We start from the raw sequence: 19,530 nt of genomic DNA on the forward strand, positions 1-19,530 counted from the left end.
ACAATGGAATTGTTGCACGAGTTTGTTGTCCTTCCCCCGCACCTCAAATTAGCGCACCGACGGTTGGCTACATATAGTGCACGAAAGAAGTTCAACAGACATACAATGTCATACCAGGATGAACTGGGGAAGTGGCTAAGTGTAGAGAAACAGTTAACATTCGACTGGTGATTTAGATTTGGCAACAGGTCAGGTTGTTCACAGTGCGTTTTTCAAGCACCCACCGTCTTCTGCTGCAGCTCTTCGGAGATGGTCTCATTCTCCTTGGTCTTGTCCTCTGCTTCTTGAGACTTCTGGTCATAGTTGACAGCAAGCTCCTCCAGTGCCTGGAGCACCTCCTTCACCTCCTCCTTTGCTGCCTCATTCTCAGTCTGCAGCCTTGATAATTCCTCCTGCACAAACTCATAATCCCGCCGTGATGATGCCAGGAGCTGCAAAGAGAAGTAAAGGGCAGCCCAGCGGTCAGCAGTCTCACCAATGAGCCTAAACATTCTGGGTGTTTGATGATAAAATTACAACTTCTGTTCAAAAGGTACTTATGCATTGTACCCTCTTGTAATGGAGAGATTAATATATCTGCAACACAATTTGGAAGAAAATTACACTTTGTACTGCGTCATTATCAATATGATCAAATTATTTTAATTATCCACGTTGTCCTTCTGCAAGATGTTCTCCCCCAGGAGTTACTTAATCGTTGCCATAAATTACATTAATGCAGGTCAATACAACTATCATGCATTGTTTTTTAAAGGTCCTTTGTTTGACTGGCAAGGTCAATAAGCAGTAATGCGATATGGCAGTAGCAAATTAATTTAGCATGCAGTTAATACTATTCATATCTGTTTTGCATGAGTCAATGTCTGGCTTGCTCACTGTCTGGTTTTAAATAAAGAGTGATTTTAAGGTCTGACCCATGTCTAAACACAAGGCTGAGATATAGGTGAATTATGTTAAGCTCTCTCAGCTACTTGTAAAACCCCACTGCACAGCACATTCCCCACATCAGCTTGTATCAACAAGCACCGACTCGGCAATGTGGATAGATTTAAGCCCTTAAGCAACACTGAATATTACTCCACCATAAGAAGGTAACATGAGATTTGATTCTATTGTTTGCCAGTGTGTGAACATGGAAAGCTCTTCAGCGCAAGGTTATGGTGGTTTTAGCGTAAAATTAATATAGTATACAGCATTGGCATGTTTTATGCATGTGACAAGTGTAACTAAACTACTTTACCACAAATGACTGAGTAGTAAAAAGGTGTCACAGGAGCTGTAGCTGAATTATACATGAACCCATTATTTTGCACTTTGTACACATGTTAAACAAACATTACCAAAAGGTATACAATATAAATGGCTTTGCTGCTTCTCAATTGAAAAAAAAGTCTAAAGAAAATGTGACAGGTCATTGTGGTTTAGCGTTTTGTAGGGAGAGCCGAGCTTTACATAGTGTGCATTGCTCTGCGTTCCCTTGGTAATGGGTACATATCTCAACAACAAGGATCCACCACAAACCTCTTCCTGATCCAGCATCTGCTGCTTGAGCTTTTCTGCCAGCTGACTCTGTTGGTTGATCTCATCATCCTGAAAAGATAACACAAAAACGAGGTTAACAACAACATACATATTTGCTTAAAAATATTATTTGGAAATTATTCGCGACCAAAAATCCAGCCTATTTTGGCTGTGGTTAGAGAGTGCTCGATTCACAAAATGCAATTCCCAAGTTCATATGCAGGTTGGGAGTCAATAGACTCCTTATTCATTTTGGGTCATTTCCTACAAAGTGGGAATTATTGTGTCGTCCATGAATGGAAAATGGGTAATTTTGACAACAGTCATCATTCTAAGTCGTCATCCTAACAGCAAGAACAGCCTTCATCATGGTAATGTGAAATTCCAGCTCTGTCTCAGGGAAACCAATGGGTGCATATGGCTATAAAAACAGACTTTTTACGTTGATATCAAGAGTTTATTAATACTACCCCTGCTGCCGTAATCTCCCCACTTCATCTGCACCTTGTCATCGAGCTGCTTGTAGAGCTTGACCACCTCCTGGTCGTACTTGACTTTGTCGTCAGCAGACATCTTGCTGGTGGGCAAGGCAATGCTGTCCAACACGGAAGCGGCGATAGAGGGAAGGGAGACTAAGCTATCGGAAGACGGAGCCTCCAGGCTCCGGCGGTCCTTCATGTCAAAGCGCTCATCATCCGGCACCGTCTCGCCTGGCCCACGCACGCATGCACAGGAACATCAAGGCGGGCAACTACTCACCAATCATAGGGTTGACTCAATATCTCAAGCAACTTCTCATATAAATGTCTCTCATGTGAAAGCAACCTCAAAATGTTTACTTGAAAAGCAATTTCAGTGAATTCAGAGAATTTTGATTCATAACTACTATGGTTGAGTGCTCAACTCACAGAGTGCAAAACTCGCAATCAGATGGTAAGGGGGGGAAACTCAACTCATCATCGTTCTGGCATCAAAAATTGGAGCACCACTAGGTGGCAAGTCAGATTGCTTCTCACCATGAAAATGGTTCCACAAGTGACTCCATCTCTTTTCCGACAAGTGGCTCAGAGCCACAAACTAAGCTGAGCACCAGTCCATACTTGTTTGAGCAGGAAGACGCATTGAATGCCTTTTGGCCATGATGAGTTAAAAGTGTTATGCTTATCCTATTTTTCGATTTTTTTTTGTATCGAATATGTTCACTTTGAAAAATGGTTACTTCAAATTTCACATCCACATAAATAGTAAGTGACTATGAACTAAAGAAGAATACATTTTCAATTTCATCATCAAATTTATTGCATTGCTTCATATTTAAAATGTCTATTTTAGTGGACAAAGGATGAAGTACTACACTGTTTGCACTCTACTTGAGGAAGGGATCAGTTGCTTTCACACTTAAGATAAACCACATGCAAAACAAGGAGAGAAAAAAATCCATCGTCGCAAACAGGGAAGGATGACATCGTGCAAGACCATGAACTTACTATTCACATGGCTGGGAAATAAAATCATTTACACATGGAGGTAAAATGCATGCAGGACATGCAATAAAAAGCTATGTGCAATCCTTAATATGTTGGATTGACATTTAGATTGACCTAGGACTTTGGAAATTCTATTTCTAAGCAAGTGATCACACACTTACTAGAGAAGCATAAGTTATGGTTAGGGTCTGCTGAGAAAGACACGATAACATGGCACAGATGTTAACCACAACAATCACAAGTAGCCCTCTAATACCATGAGTCGTGAAAGCATAATACATTTATAAAGCAATTAAACAGAGATAGCAGCAAGTCACCAGCAGTGAGTTAACAAAGCCACACACTAAATGTTGTTCTTCAGTGTAAAACCCAACGAGGCCTTAAAAAATTCTGGAGTAACAAAATTACCAGTTACAATGAAAACAAAAACAGCAGCTCCATTACAAATATGAACAGTGGCAAATAGAAGTGAATTAAACCATTTTAATTGTGTTAAATAAAAGATAACTCTCACGCGTAAATTATTCGAAGAGAAATTGTGTTTGGCTGAATGCGTTCTTTGGAATCAATACACCAAATTTGTTCAAATGTTTCAATTAATTTAATATCAGTCACATGCATTATTGCAGTCCACCACATTGCACATGATGCATGGGAGGGTTAAGCAAAATTATCAATTTAAAAGGTTTAATATAGGACTGTGCTGCACTATCACCCCTGGATTACATTAAACATCATTGAGTAATCCTTAAACATTGCTAAAACATTTTTTTTAAACATTAACAAAAACTTTCCTGTATAATGAAGCCGACCCAAAAAGGCATAATCACTAACCCGCATTCATAGAATGCACTGCGCTAAATATACTGGCAACGCCCAGTAGAATACATCTTGACTTAAAGCTTTCGTGACTGCAGGAATTCATATTCTTGGGTCTTTCGGTAAAGTCACGTAGATAGGTTCAAAGAAAATAATTTAAAATAACAGAAAACTACGACGTTTCGATCGCAACGCAATCGGTCGAAGCGTCGTAGTATTCTGTTATTTTTGAATATTTCCTTTGAACCTATCTACGCGACTTTACCGAAAGACCCAAGAATATGAATACCAGTAGAATGTGTAATTTCCATCAGTAGCTCATGGCCATCAATAGAGATGAGTGCTGCTTCATTGCTCCTTTAAGCAAGGAAAGTCTGGTTTGGACTCGACAAAGTGCACTGGCAGCTGATATACAATGCACTACAAATGTTAGTACACCGAGAAATGTCTTTGTGGCAACCTTTGACTGAACTGAGATCATCCTTTCAGATCTGTTTGCACAGTGTAAGACCGCACCCTATATACTTATTTACACAAAACCCCGTTTCTTACAATACCAGTAAAATGTCTCACCTTCCAAAAAAATTAGACTCCTACACAATAAACCAATCCATTGAACTGTAAGAAATTATGAACCTAAGGCTGTAACTGTTTTAATTTTTAGGACAAAACTCTCTACTTGTGGGAAATTTTGTTCTCCATAAAAAGGCTCTTAGAAACAATGTGGCGATAAGAAAATTGGCTGCTTTGATGACGATCTCAAAAAAAGTTGAAGACATCTATAAATGATCTTCTTGACACAGCATATTGCTGTACATTTTAACTTAAGAGACAGTTGGGGGATAGTTAAATATTATTTTTTTAACTGTACTGGCAGTGGCATTTAAACAACTAAAACAAACATCAGCACCTTCATAATTACCACTGCTTCATGAGATAAAAACACAAACCAGGCTTATATTTGGACTTAATGTCGTAAAAACTTATTATGAGCCACATTTACGCAAAAGTTAATGTAACCCTCATCTGGGTACCCTCTGAAAGACAACTGCTCAAACTATAAGCCGAACATATGTTATCCTGATGGGCAGTAAGAAGTGTGATGAAAACGGTGATTTTATTTTTGTGATGACTGACAAATGTACGTGTTAAAACTTTTAGTAATATTTCTAGTGTAGGCAAAGATCATTTGTCACGGAAATCACACAGCTCTTTGCGTTGGAATGTGCTTCTTGCAACGAATGTGCAGCGCTTCCCAGATGTTCAGCAAAGACGGGACCTCACCATTGCGCCAGCGGTTGAGCTCCTGCTCCAGGCGCTGCACGGTGCTCCGAAGGCCCTTGTTGCGCTCCTTCTCCTTCTCATACTTCTTGCGCCACTCCTCTGCCGTCAGCTCCAGGTTCACCGTTACCGTGTTCTTGATCGTCTTTGCTCTGTCCATCCATCAAACAAGTGCAAATATTAAGCAACAGTGCATGCCAGCCATTCGTTGAACTTTCAAGACCGGAAAATAATATTACGAGCTGGCCGCGACATCTTCTGAGAGTTCCCCTTCAGGTCACGTGGTGCCGCACCTTTGTCCGAACATGAGCGTAGACTTGGATTCGGCCTCATTGTAGGAGGAAGGCGAGCAGCAGATAACGATAGTCGTGCGACAGTTTCCACCCAGCGAGTCCTGAAGGATGCGCGTCATTTTGCTGTCTCGGTACGGCACATGGCTTTTCTGTATAAACACAAAAAGGTAAAAGGTAAGAATCCACAAATATGCTAGCTTCACTTTTATTGATATATATAATGAAATGAGTTGATACGGTGAAATGTTCATCATGTCTAAAAGTCAAAAGATTTGGTTCCAGGTCACTAATTAGTAAAAGGCAGGGTACAATGTGACTAGCCAAGCTCTTCAAATCTGTCTGAAAATTCCAATAATAGCCGAAATGCCCTTTAAAAGGAGACTGCTTGGGTAAAGCGACATGAAATTTATGTAAGGACCACTCTCTTACATTTTTACAAAACTTTACTCCAATTAGCCAAAAATGTACAGTTTAAACTGCTTTATATTTTCCTTCATGTAACGATTTAAAATCACAGGTTTACACATTTACAATCACAGTTTAGTTTAATTGCATAAAATGTCTTCAAAATTCAGATTCCACAACCTGGCCAACCTCCGCAGGCGGTGGAGTGTAAAATTTGATCTCGAACACGAGAGATGCAGCGCAACTCAAAACAACACAGAAACGTGTCGCGCAACATTCAATGAATAATGCACACCAATTAATGATTCGGATCATGGATGGTCGCATATACGAGTGCGTTGGCTTACAGTGCCCTCGGCCAGTGCGGAGATGACATTGCCCAGCGCCGAAAGAGACTTGTTAATGTTCTTCGCCTCATCCAGCACAGATCCCTCTGCACCAGTCTTGCTCACCTATTACCGCAAAGGGGAAGGGGGGAATCGCCATCTCTGTAATTACATTCCAACTTTCTCATTTACAACTTGCCCCAAAGCACTTTACAGAGCCATCAAAAAAGGACTTTAGTAAATAGGCACGTTTTAAAATGTGCCCCAAAGGGTTGTAATGCTGCCAAATCTAATGCGTTCTCAATGGAAATAAAGCCATTAATTTCAGCCATACTGGCTTAGCACCTGAGTTTGACTTAATGTGAAAAGAAGCCAGTGTCTACTGGCTCACATTAGAAATGGCGACGGTGCTCATCTTTATTGATGGCCCCTGAGCCAGTGGTGAATATTCCACATCACCATGGCAGTCTCTCTCTGCAGGACAAGCACTGTTGATTTCCCAATTGGTACTCGAGCTAATCCCCGCATACAGATGATGGGCTGAGAAGAAACTCGACCAAAAAAAATGTAATTTCCAACTACAAGTGGAACATTCTAACCGCCATATATAGCATAAAACTACAGTAGTCTCTCGATTATCTGCGTATGGTTTATCCAATGTGCAGATTAACCGCGCACATGAGATTTTGACGTAAATTAACAACTCATGGATTTTCCCTTGAGCCCAAATAAATAATCTACGGTTATTCTTGGAAATGTTTATTACAAGTCATTTGCTTGAACCGAACAAATATGTGCTCCGGTTAATCCGAAATCCACATGATCGCCTTTACAGTACAGCACTCTCATATCTTTACAACAGTGAGAAGTATGATTTTGATTGGCGTGGCTCTGCTATCCACTTAGTGGGCGGACTCTTCTGCGCAGGAGCAGGAAAGTTTCATCGCTGAGCACGCAGATATCCGCAGAAAATGTATATTTTTGTATTATCTGCGATTTTGAATTATCTGTGGCCATCCTCCCCGTCATTAGCACGGATAATTTGAGTCTGCTAGATTTAAATAAGGCAAGAGAGTAAAAAGCAATGCAATACATCTTTACCTTCTCAGAGCCAGCCAAATCTACAAGGTAGAGCTTCCCGCTGAGTTTCTGCTCCGTCTCCACGTTCTCCTGCTTCACGTTGATCAAGAAGATGCTGTGACTTCTAGAGCTGTGCTCGTTCATGTCTACAGATCAACACTCGCAAATATCAGCAACCATATCTTGTGTTTTAGAGCAGCACCTCTGAAATGTTTTAATATGGTAAAAGGTAATGGCAAAGTAGCCAGCAAAATTTTAATTTATTAAATGGTCAAACTATAGCCCTAACTCAAGAGAGAGCTCCTCTAGAGGGTTTTTCGCCTACTTTTCCATGCTGGCAAAATGTATTCACAAAGATGGGAATGCCAACTTTTGTCCCACCACATGCTACCTGCCAATCGACTGTGGTGTACCCATTTATCCTGCTGGGGTGAACAGAGGCAAGAGGATGAAGAAACTTGCCTATTGTTTGAACTGCTGAGCCAGGAGATTGATTTTGGGACCCCTGGATTGCATGGCTAGTGTGCTATCCAGGGCAGCATGTATGTATGTATGCTTAAATACAATCCTGTCAGCAGTTAGAAACATGGATGAGGAACACGCGTTTCAAAAATAATCAATTAAATTTCAGTGGATACACTAAACACGTTGCCTATAATAGACTGAATAATGACACAAAGTATAGCCTGCAGACAATGTATATGGGTGTCAAAGAATATGTAAAGAAATAAGTTACAGTAAAGTTAATTTCCTTGGTATATAATGGAAAAAAATGCAAGAAACTGTTTTTAAGTGTGGTTACACGATAATTTATTAAACTGTCTCTTGATCCGTTAGATCACTTGTCAATGTATACAGCAGCAACGATGGTGGTTTAATGTTAATATCAGACGGATCCATAAATATTTGTCAAGGATTTGAAATCACAAGTTAAAAGATAAATCTCATCACTCGCAACAGCTCGGTACGACTCATCGGGGAGCCAACTCACTTGTGACAGCCACATGTCTGTTGGACTTTCCTTCATCAATGACATCCATCACTTCATCGGGGCTAGACACAAATCGCTCTGTGCATCCCTATACAAATGCAAGGAAACAGAAAAGTTGTACTACCAGAATCAGATGTATTTATACTGGAGGAATCGGAAGCTCATTTTCCAGTAGGGGTGGGTAAGAAAGTTACAACAAACAATGCATTACAACAATACAAAAACATGATGGCATTGCTGCATGCCCAATAATACAATTGAATTGGAAATCACGCATGCTATCCAAGAACCAGTCACTTTTAAACAAAGTTTATTGAATGTGATATTCTTAAATTATGTTTTAAGAACCTGATTTTCCAACTATTAAATAGAAACTGAAGTCAAACCATCTTTCTCCTCAACCACCTTCATTGGTGGCACCAGCCCCTGGCTACAATTCTACATAGCTCTAAGGGGCCAGTTTCTCAGTAAGAGAATCACTGATGACAAAAAAGACAATTGCCAAGTTAAACACGCACGCACTGCCATTTGTGTAAAATTAACCTCCATAGCTCTTTTAAACAGAAAATAGCCCCTATACAAATTATTTTCGACTCCTGTATCACACCCAGACAGAGAACCAACCCCATGAAAAAATGTTTAACTGTCAAGTGAAATGGATAAAACTACTATTATCTTACCTTCACGTAAGGCACTTTATTTTTATCTTCATGCACAGCCAAGTTGGTCTTTGAGACTGAAATTACAAGATTTTCAGGTTTATTTAAAATCTTAAGACCTAAAAATGCACTTCAACTTGATCATTTATAACAGTACAAACTTATCTATAAGCAAAACATTCAATTTGACAAGAAAAAACATGCATAAACTTTAATTCTTAAATACATAACATTAAAACTAACATAAATAATAGAAATAGAAATGACTAATTCTTACCATCCAAAAGGTCCCTAATTTTGTCAAGGTAGATTTCAAAGTAGGAAACCTTAAACGAAATAAAATGCAACACGGGATTCACATATCATCAAAAAACATACATTTTCTAATGCATATCAGACAGGGACAGATTGGAAGATGTGGACGAACATTTTTGCATCAACATTTATTTTCACGTTTTTAATCTCAATATTGTTTAATTCAATAGCATTATTATAAATGAAGACATCATTGAATGCTAATGTTCAATCTGTCGTGTCGCAAACATTGTAACCAATCCAGGGCATTTTTGTCCACTTGGGCTCCTGACCAGATTTGGTGTATTTGCATTCGACTGGGGGTTATAATTCTTCTCAGCTGTGATGGTGTGTATAGGAATGCAACGCACACACTACTTACAATGCTCTGTAGCTCTGTGAATATTTGTGCTTCAATTTTGTAGTGGTGTAATAAAACATGCTTATTTTTTCACACTACTATGCAATAATATGCACAAAGATCCTCCATATAGCCTAAGAGACCTTTTGGAAAAGTGCAGTTTGCGAGCACCTATGAAGGCCGGTATGGCACATGAGGGGAAAGAGGCCAGCACCATGCCCGGCTTCCTGTCTCCCTCGTGGAAATGTTTATACATCGCACAAGGTACAAATTTGAGGCCGAGTCGACCTAGGGGAGGACCGATTCAGATGGTCATCACTGGTGTTGGCCGTGAGCAGGAATCGAGCTCAGATTGCTGGGTTCATAGCGCTGGGAGCTAACCGTTGCACAACCACTGTCCACACACAACACACACACTACCTCACACAATATGTGCTGAGCATCAATACAGAGGCAACATGGCAAGATGAAATCGCTTCATTAAATTCAAGCAAGAGCATGCATTTGCAGCTCAGGAAGGAGATGTACCTTGATGTGAAATTCAAGGTTCTCATCCATTGAATAGATGTAGTTGAAAATGTCCTGTATTATCCGTGGTATGATGCCCATGTATTCCGAATCGTGCAGCTTGCCCTAGAAGGGGAGGGGAAATAAGTGCAATTGGTTAGTGCCGTCATCAATCTATATATTTATAAACATATGAAAACACTCGAAGTATGTTTGCTGCCCCAGGCCATGCGTTGGTAACTCCTTTCAGTTACTCAAAGATTCCCTCCAACGAAAACATTTAAATCTGCTGAATAACAAATGTATATGTACACTACGAAGCTGTGCTATCAATATACAGTAAAACCTTGGATTGCGAGTAACTTGGTCTGCGAGTGTTTTGCAAGACGAGCAATTTTTTAAATAAATATTAATTTGATAAACGAGCGAGGTCTTGCAATACGAGTAGTACGTAAACGTTTTGTCTGCCGAGCATCACGTGATCACAACTGATATGAGTGCTTTGATATACGAGTGCTTTGGATTATAAACACGTTTCTGGAACGAATTATGCTCTAAATCCAAGGTTTTACTGTATATTCCAACTTTAAGAGGTATTGAGTTGTTTCTGAGTGCAAGTTAGTGAAAACAGCATCCTTGAAATATTTCGTTTATTTGAGACTCCTCTTTAAAATGTCTATTTGCCAAACAACTCAAGTAAAAGCACATTACACAGGTTTGCCTTGCCAAGCACAGCAATATTCATTTTCCATATATTCCATTGTCCATTACATATAGTCGACTTGTTTTCTATTGCAGGATTTGAAATGTGCTCTATCCCTCTGGCTGCCGCAACAACTATAACAAGCTTAGCATAAACAGACAATCATAACAACCCATTAGCCTTTTTAATGCCAGTATGTAGAGCTTAACTCATCTCATTTTGTTTTGTGATCAACAACAGTGCTCATGCTAAGGATCTGTCAAATGTTCACATCTTTGAAGTATGTGGTGTTAAGTGTTTGAATACAGTATTTGGGCCATCTCAATAGGTAACCGATCATGAAAAGAGTCCACACGTCTATAATTAAAAAAATGCTAAGTATCCCCCACATACATATTAACTGTTATTATTTAAAGCTTGAAACATAATTTGAAGATGCGTTTTTTTTTACCAATATCAATTCCCAACAAAATAATATTATTATATGAAAGAGTAACAATTCAACCATCGACTTAATGTCACGTAAATGAGTTACAAGTGCAGTACACATGTACTGCGTTGATTACCAACCTCCATTGTATGCGTTTTCCCAGATGCAGTCTGGCCATATGCAAAAATTGTGCCATTGTACCCTTCAAGCACATCTGTAATGAACAGAGATAAATGGTTAGTACAATGCAGCATACTGTACTTTGGGATAGAACATTTTTTATTAGCATCAGGATTTTACAAGAGATTGTGTTCATTCTTTAGGAAAGTTAGGATCACTAGGAAGGTGTAAAGTTAGAGTTTGCCCTCTATGATTTACTGCAGACATTTGCATATTATTCCGTGTGACACATTAACGTGCACTACAACCAGTCACGCATTTTGCTTTCACTGACCTTTGACAATCTGTCTTGCACAACAATTGTATACTTGCTCTTGTGTGGTGTTTGTAGGAAAAACTCGATCAAATATATATGGTTTCCCCTGAAAAACAAAAATCAGATTAGACATCAAAAGCCAAAACGTCTCCCCCTCTTAAACAAAAACAGTGATCTTTGTTGACGGCCATGAGTCCGTGATGGAAATGTTACATTTTTATGGTGGGGCCAGGTGCTCCGGTGGTTATTTTATTGACCGCAGAGCAGTGGTACAAATGCCCCCCGTCTCTAGGAAGTGAGAGATAATTCACAGAATGGCGGTGATCACATGGGGTATGGTTATGTAGGGTTACAAAGCAGTGATGCACTAGCAATTCTAAAACGGTTTATTTATCTGTGGTATGAAATTCGGTGCACCCATGCACTTAGACGCCAGGGTCCTATGTGCTGCTAGTGCTCTTAGCCCTTTGTTTTATCATATTTATATTTGTTTTACAAATCCAAAGTGAATTCAAGAACATCAAGTCTATCTAGCCTTCCACACCCAGTGAAACTCAGCCTTTCCTCTACTTCTTGGTGATGCCAAGTCACTCAGATTAAATTTTAAAGTACAAAAGTGAATTTTAAGTGAAAATAAAATGTAAATACGAAACTGCAAACATTTAGTTCATTCTTAATAAATGAAATTTTAACTAAATATCCTAGGTGTTAATTGTGTGTAAATGCAAATAGTGTGAATTTTAATTACTTAATTCATTTCAGTATCGTATAAACTGTTGAGGTGAGCGTGTAAATCATAGGGCTGGTAGGGGTACGTGACAGTTGATTGGACTGGTAGGAGGCACATGACAAGCAAACGGTTAGGTACCACTACCCTAGACAGACGGGCTGAGTAAAACCTGGATTGTGATATGAACTCAGAAGCTTCAAATTGCAAGTCATCTACTCTAACCATTACTTTAACATAATCCAGTAAGATAAAAACATGTAATATCATGCTCTTAATAGTGATCTTAAAAACTGTGCAATGATGATAACACATCACAGACATGCAGAGGAAAATCAAGTGTATTAAACATAAATATGACAATCTTGTCAGGTGGTGGAGGGTTAATGACACGAATTTAGGATGCGGCTCAACCAAAAAACAAATACGAATCAAGGGTTGAAACACTTTAATATATTCAATACAATTTTAAAATGAATAAAATCTTCTTTCAGTGAAAATACATTCGTAAATTCTTCAAACCGTCTATAAATACACAACAAACGATAAATGTGCGGAGATCTCGAGCAGAAAATTGCATGAGCACCAGGCCTATACAACCCTTTCATTAAAAAGAAATCCTCTGTAATCCCTGCACGACAATGAAGGTAGTAGATTCCCCAATAGGAGTGGAGCAGTCTTTCCAGTTCCAGTGACCACACACAAAACCACACACAGGGAGGGAGTGGACACTGCACAGGCGTCCAGGACGAGGACACCAAGCAGCACTGCGGTACAGTGATGTAGACTTAGTATCCCATAAATTCCACGTTAATTATGCAACGTCCCTAAGCCCCCCGATATGCAGTCGATCCAAGCTAGTAATGCTTTGCCAAATCTTACAACCAGCTGCAATGCAGAATTTTCTGCAAGCCATATTCTGCATTCTTGCACAACTGCGCAATAGTGACGGGCATGCTCGTGGCGCGTTAGAATAACTGTTAGCAGCGACTCCACAAATCTGTGGTGTCACTTTACAATCGGCTGGGTGCAATTGCAAATCAGTGACAAAAACCCACCTCCTCTTGCCACCGCACTCCAAAACTGAGGAAATAACAGACTGCGCTATTCAAGTGCCCAGCACACAATGATTTATTTACACTGCAGTACCTACAATATGTACAAAAGCGTAGGGTTAGAGAGCAACTTAAGCGTATAAAGCCAACCAGTTGGTGTTAAGAAATAATAGGCTAGAAGCTTTAATAATCCATTTCTAAACAACTAGATTTCAATCATCCTCTTCAAAATTATTTAGTTTAACGCGGTGCGAAGAGACCCAGGACAGTCTCAATTGTCAGAGTGACCCGAGTGCATGAGTCAAACAGCAGGGGCCGATGATTGTTATGCATAACGCCAATTATTCACATTATTGTTTCCAACTTGTTAAATTTATAACATGAAAACACCACACAATGGCCTAAATTAAAGAAATAAATACACCAGGGGTCTAAAGTCCGTTGTAAAGCAGACGGGGTGTGTTAATACGTTTATTACATTCGCAGTAATAACCAGGGCAGCCCGCTGGATTCGAACCCAGCGGTGAGCAGGGCCATGTCTGCTTGGCGTCTTAATGGAGTAGAGGTGGCTAAAAATAAGTTTAACTCAATATAACTTTGGAAATGTGGCATAACTTGATACAGTATAAAAAAAATGCCATGCATTCAAACAATTGTTCTGTAGATTTGACTCAAACACGTAGCAACGTGTCTCTCAGCCATTGCCAGTGGATGGCCAAGTGGCAATTTGGTTAATTTTTACACAGCTAAGCAGAGGTGCCATTGTCAAGTGGCATTTTTTTTTTATAAATCAGCAAGTTAACATCTCATGCGAACTATCGCCTGTCATGGGAATGATGAATTTCCACCACTGGCTACGTGGATGTATAAGGTGAATACCATTTATGTGGTAAGTCCATGTTGGTCATCCTACGGAGATCGCCAGGATGGTTTATTTGGTGGTGAAATGACCACATTCCCATGGTGGGTAGCAGCCTCGACTGGCGGCTCAAGTATAGGCCAATCATCACTCACGTTTATCCAGACACTGAGCAGGTGGTGGCCATTCCACATTCCCACAGCGGCGGCCAATCTTTCCAATGGATGCTCAATTGATTTTCGACAAAGTGGCACTCGAATCAAATCCAGAGAAAAGCGCATCGATGCGGCAATCGTCTCGTTTGGGCAGCCCCTAACCTAGTGATGACAAGTCTCGACCTAGGTCGACCACCTTAGAGACAGACACTCATGTATCTATCTACCTGTTATCTACTTAACGGTGTACATTCTACATTCCGCTGTTGATGACAAAGTCTTTCAACCCGTACAAAGTGCCACTATTGAGGTTTATAAGGGCACGGGGTGACCAATAAGGTCTGAATTAAATCTTGACTTAAAGATTTCGTGACTGCAGGAATTCTCATCAGGAGGACGATCGCTTGTGTTGTGATCTTAACGTCGTAGTTTTTTTTGTCATTTCCTTTCAACCATATCTACGTGGCTTTACCGAAAGACCCAAAGAATAAGGTCTGAATAGTCTGGTAATAGGGTAGGCACTTATAAAGGGTTGACAGGTATGGACTACCTAATACGCGCTATCACCCCGCACCTCCGATTAGCACCATAGGCTACGTACGGCGCGAAAGAAGTCCAACGTGTACGTATATTCACCCAACACTTGTACCAACCAGGCTTTAACAAACAAAACCTCAAAGGCACGGCCGCTCATCTCTGCTGGCAGCGCTGGTGCCATTCCACATTCCCACGGCCGGGAGCCATCGCCTCCATCGCTATGGCGGGGTGTGGTGGTGGTGGTGTTGTTGTTGTTTGCGTTCGCCGCCGCCAACCAACGAAAAGGCCACAATGACATCGCTTACCCCCAACACCACGTTGTCTTCCGCCGAGAACTTTGGTAGAAACTTGTCGCCTCGGCCCTGCTCGGCGTCGCTGAGGGGGCGGAAGCGGCACATCACCTTGATGCTGCACTCGGCGGGGTCCGCCATCTCGACTCTCGTCTTAATCACAACCCCACACTTGGCCAACGCCGACAACAAGCAGCTCGTACGTGGCTGCTGTTAAACGTTGACTCTCCGCCGAAGATGATGATGATGTTGCTGCTGCTGTTTGCTGTTGACGGTGACTTGATGTTTATAACTCAAAGGACCCGGCCCCGTGTTGCGGCCCACCACCACCACCCCCCCCGCAAGGCCTTACAGAGAAGGCCTCAGCCAGCCAGTGCCACCACCGAAGGAAAATCAAGAGGAGTGAAACGTTGGCTTAGTTGACCGCCAAAACAAGCGGGTCGGAGAGTTAAATGAAAGCTTTGCGGGAGGTGTGGGGGTTCTAATTGAGTTGACGGGCCAGCGAGAGAGAGAGAGAGAGGAACTACCACGGACCCGGCGGCGGATGAGGGGCGAGGCCGGGAGAGAAGCAAAGCGGCGACGCGGATGGATCCCGGCAAAATCACCGCCCAAAGAAATCACCCCCCCCACCTTCACGACCCCCGTACAGCCAATCAGAAGGCGCGCTACGGAGCACGTCACGGCTGAGACGGCGGTGCGGGCCAATGGGCGACGTCGTTGTTGTTCCTCATCGCGGAGGGGAAAAAAAAAGTTCGAAGGGATCAAAATGGCAGCTTTGCATATGATTAGCATAATTTATGCGGCGTTGTTTAGTGTAGCATTAACATAAATTATAATACAATTAGCGTTTTGTTCACTAATACAGTGAACGATGAAGCCTGATTGGTAGAAGTGTTGGGTGAACGTACGTTGGACTGGTACGCCATACGTAGCCAATAGTGCTAATCAGAGGTGCGGGGTTAGGCGAACAACCATTTAAAATCTCATAATCACATATTAGGTATCAATACCTGTCAACCCCTGATAAGTGCCTAACTTATTACCGACCAATTCAGACCTTATTGGTCACCACGTGCCCTTATACATCTCAACGTTCATCCTACAAAGTCTCAATCACAAGGGAAAGAACACAAATAGACAACACATGTGTCCGTTTTGAAGCGCATATTTGACCTGAAAACTCAATTTCCCTGTACAAGAATACGGGGGTAACCCGTATGGGTTGACAGCTATAGGTATCACAGTAACCTGGTGTGGTAGAAGTACTGCAAGTGGCTTTATTACATTTAAACTAGGCCATCAAACCCATGCATGTGCTACAGGACACAATGCATACGTACAATAAATAGCACGCATATATCTTACAAAACGGACCAAAACATTTGCCCTATAACCATGTATTTCCGACCATCATCACCTAGCCAGTGGAACTGGAACATGTACACCAAGCTCTCAAGACGAATGGATATTCATACTACACAATCCCTAAAGCTATCACCCCAACTGTTTGAAAATAACCATCTGAGGACCCAATCAAAACCATCACCTTGCCATATATAGCAGGGGTCACCAAAATTGTTTCAAGGATGTGATCCTTGACATGTAATAACCGGCATCTACAAACTAAGCTGTGTCTGCAGCAATCGTTACATTGTGGAAACTAAGCGACATGTCTCGGACCGTGTTCGTGAACATAAGGCAGATCTGAAACACGGGAGGACCAATACATCGGCCGTGGCTGATCATTGTTTTAATGCGGTTGGCTTACACGAAATTGATTTCTCTAAGACGAAGGTACTTTGCAAACCCACTGGCTATCAACAAATATTAATTCATGAAGCCATCCATATATACAGACACAATTTCAACTGAGAAGATGGGTACAAACTCAGCAATCACTGGAAGGACGTTATCAACCAGTTGAACCCATAACTGGCTGTAATGTTTCCATTTAAGACCTGGACTCCCTTTATTGGTAGAAGCCCACCACCAGCACCATCACTACCAACAACTCCCATCACCTCCAGCAGCAACTTCCCTTACATTAACATTAGCTACCTCACCCATGTTGCTGACACTTGGGCTGCGACAATTTTTTATCCTTTATATTAAGTTCACTTGCTTGCTTGCTTACGACCGTGCAAATCTTTCGGTCGTTTTTTAACCCACTTCCCGTGATCCAATCGAGCTGACATTTTGCACACAGACTCGTTGTGCGAGACAATTAATGTTCGTGAAAAGTTTTTTCCAAAATTTTACACTGTTTAGGGAAAACAAATTAAATATTTAATTACCAATTGTTTAATACTGGCAGACAATCATCTGACCCATAGGTGGCAGCCATCTCAAGCCAGAGGACGAGAGGATTCTAGCCGCCACGCATATAAAGGATTTAGAGTGAAAAACTTTGTTTTTACGGGTTATACTTGTTTAATCCTTTATATTAAGTTCACTTGCTTGCGCGCTTACGACCGTGAAAATCTTTCGGTCGTTTTTTAACCCACTTCCCGTGATCCAATCGAGCTGACATTTTGCACACAGACTCGTTGTGCGTGACAATTAATGTTCGTGAATTTTTTTTTCAAAAATTGTACACTTTTTAGGAAAAAATAAATTATATTTAATTACCAGTTGCATAATGGTGGCAGGCAATCATCTGACCCATAGGTGGCAGCCATCTCAAGCCAGAGGACGAGAGGACTCTCGCCGCCACGCATATAAAGGATTTATAGTGAAAAACTTTGTTTTTACGGGTTAATGTTTTAAACCTTTATAATCAGTTTGCCTTTAGAGGCTAACCCCCTTTTCCTGATGACGAGCACTTGTGTTGAGATCGAAATGTCGTAATTTTTTGTTATTTTCTTTAAACTTATCTAAGTGACTTTACCGAAAGACCCAAAGAATATGAATTCCTGCAGTCACGAAAGCTTTAGGTCAAGATTAAAATCCACATCGATGCTCCCCGCCTTAACTAACCCACACGGACTAGCGTGTGTGTGGTGGGGGTTAAGTATGGTCAACACAAGAGCAAGGCCCTGATTGATACACGGGCTGTGTATTGTGTTAATCTAAATAGCTCATGCGTTTATACAGCAGTACAGTGTTTAGAATCCCAAGACCAAATAATATCCGCTTCTCCAATTCCATAAATGGAAGGAGACAAACTTAGCTCTGGTGACGAATGACACATTCTGGCAACAATGAAATGATGTCATGTCCAAGCGTGTGGGATTTCACAGTGCCACTCAAGTTCCACTACATGTACATGCTTGTTGGAGATACAGTACAGTGCCGAGTTTTTGTAAAAAGTCATGGCACATCACATATCGGCCTTTTCTTGGATGCAGTGCAGAGCACTCTTCGATAACGCGCCAAAAGTTTATAAATAAAAGTGCTAGATACTTTTGGAGTGATATCATTATGCGTCTGAGTGCGCATACTTCGCCTTGCCCATTTGGTTATAACTAATAGTTTAAAGGGCATTAATATTTATGCATTTGCAGTGATGATTACTTCATGGGAGGTGTATGAGATAAGGTGGCACATGTTATACACATCTAAATTGCACTGGATACTGCATCATATTTTATTTGGAGAATGGATCTATGTTTACACGCCTCTAATGCTGTATTTATCCTGGATAGAAGTGTGTGGTAGTGTTATTACAATATGCGTGGAAAATACAAGTGGTTTACATGGCTTGAATACTGTGCACAGACGTTCATTCAAAGGTTTAAATGTGCATACAATGGAGGACTTTACTGCACCACGAGGATTTCAATACTTGCCAATGTAAAATAAAGCTGACTCAATCCTGCTCAACAGTAGAAGACGGCAATGAGCCAATCCATGGCTGGAAAAACACTTGGCACACAGCGATGACGTCCCCGTTGGAGTGGAACTTTCGCGAGTCATCTTTTCAGATAAGATGATGTTGGATCAGGACAAAAAAAAACAATATTAATATTTATGATTAAAAAATCCCAATTTTTTTTTAAAAGCTAGAGATTAATGATTTGGAAATTTTTAATAATGTTCAATTGACGGTTAAAACATGGCAGCAATGTTTAAACTATTTAAAACAATGTTTCAAAACCACTTTTAAAAATCCTGGATCAATAAATGAACAACTGTCCTCAACTGTCTCAAAAGCCCTTTCATGCTATAATTAAATTTCCACCACAACTTACACATTGATTCACCAAAACTCAAAGTAGAGGTCACCTGAGTTCTTCAATCTTAACACATTTATTTGGGAGGACAATATACCGATAAAACATTCAACACGCTCAAAATTATACATTTGTAATAAAG

The 19,530-nt window shown here is 40.8% G+C and overlaps 1 protein-coding gene across 1 annotated transcript in view; it reads right to left on the reverse strand.

The window, feature by feature from the left end:
• The window catches only part of LOC133344609 (kinesin heavy chain-like), a 34,189-nt gene extending 18,391 nt beyond the window's left edge, over positions 1-15,798 (reverse strand). The window contains exons 1-14 of the mRNA XM_061554621.1: positions 15,232-15,798; positions 11,612-11,699; positions 11,298-11,371; positions 10,046-10,150; positions 9,140-9,188; positions 8,884-8,939; positions 8,204-8,291; positions 7,234-7,358; positions 6,154-6,258; positions 5,402-5,550; positions 5,112-5,260; positions 2,026-2,231; positions 1,522-1,590; positions 225-431 (exon numbers count right to left, since the gene is read on the reverse strand). Of these exons, the coding sequence (XP_061410605.1) occupies positions 225-431; positions 1,522-1,590; positions 2,026-2,231; positions 5,112-5,260; positions 5,402-5,550; positions 6,154-6,258; positions 7,234-7,358; positions 8,204-8,291; positions 8,884-8,939; positions 9,140-9,188; positions 10,046-10,150; positions 11,298-11,371; positions 11,612-11,699; positions 15,232-15,357 (1,596 nt within the window). The 5' untranslated portion in view covers positions 15,358-15,798. The remainder of the gene's footprint in view (positions 1-224; positions 432-1,521; positions 1,591-2,025; positions 2,232-5,111; positions 5,261-5,401; positions 5,551-6,153; positions 6,259-7,233; positions 7,359-8,203; positions 8,292-8,883; positions 8,940-9,139; positions 9,189-10,045; positions 10,151-11,297; positions 11,372-11,611; positions 11,700-15,231) is intronic.
• Positions 15,799-19,530: the final 3,732 nt, after the last annotated feature.

This window comes from Lethenteron reissneri, chromosome 20, assembly GCF_015708825.2.
Source record: "Lethenteron reissneri isolate LAM-NWPU_2019-01 chromosome 20, ASM1570882v1, whole genome shotgun sequence".
NCBI classification, from domain to species: Eukaryota; Metazoa; Chordata; class Hyperoartia; order Petromyzontiformes; family Petromyzontidae; genus Lethenteron; species Lethenteron reissneri.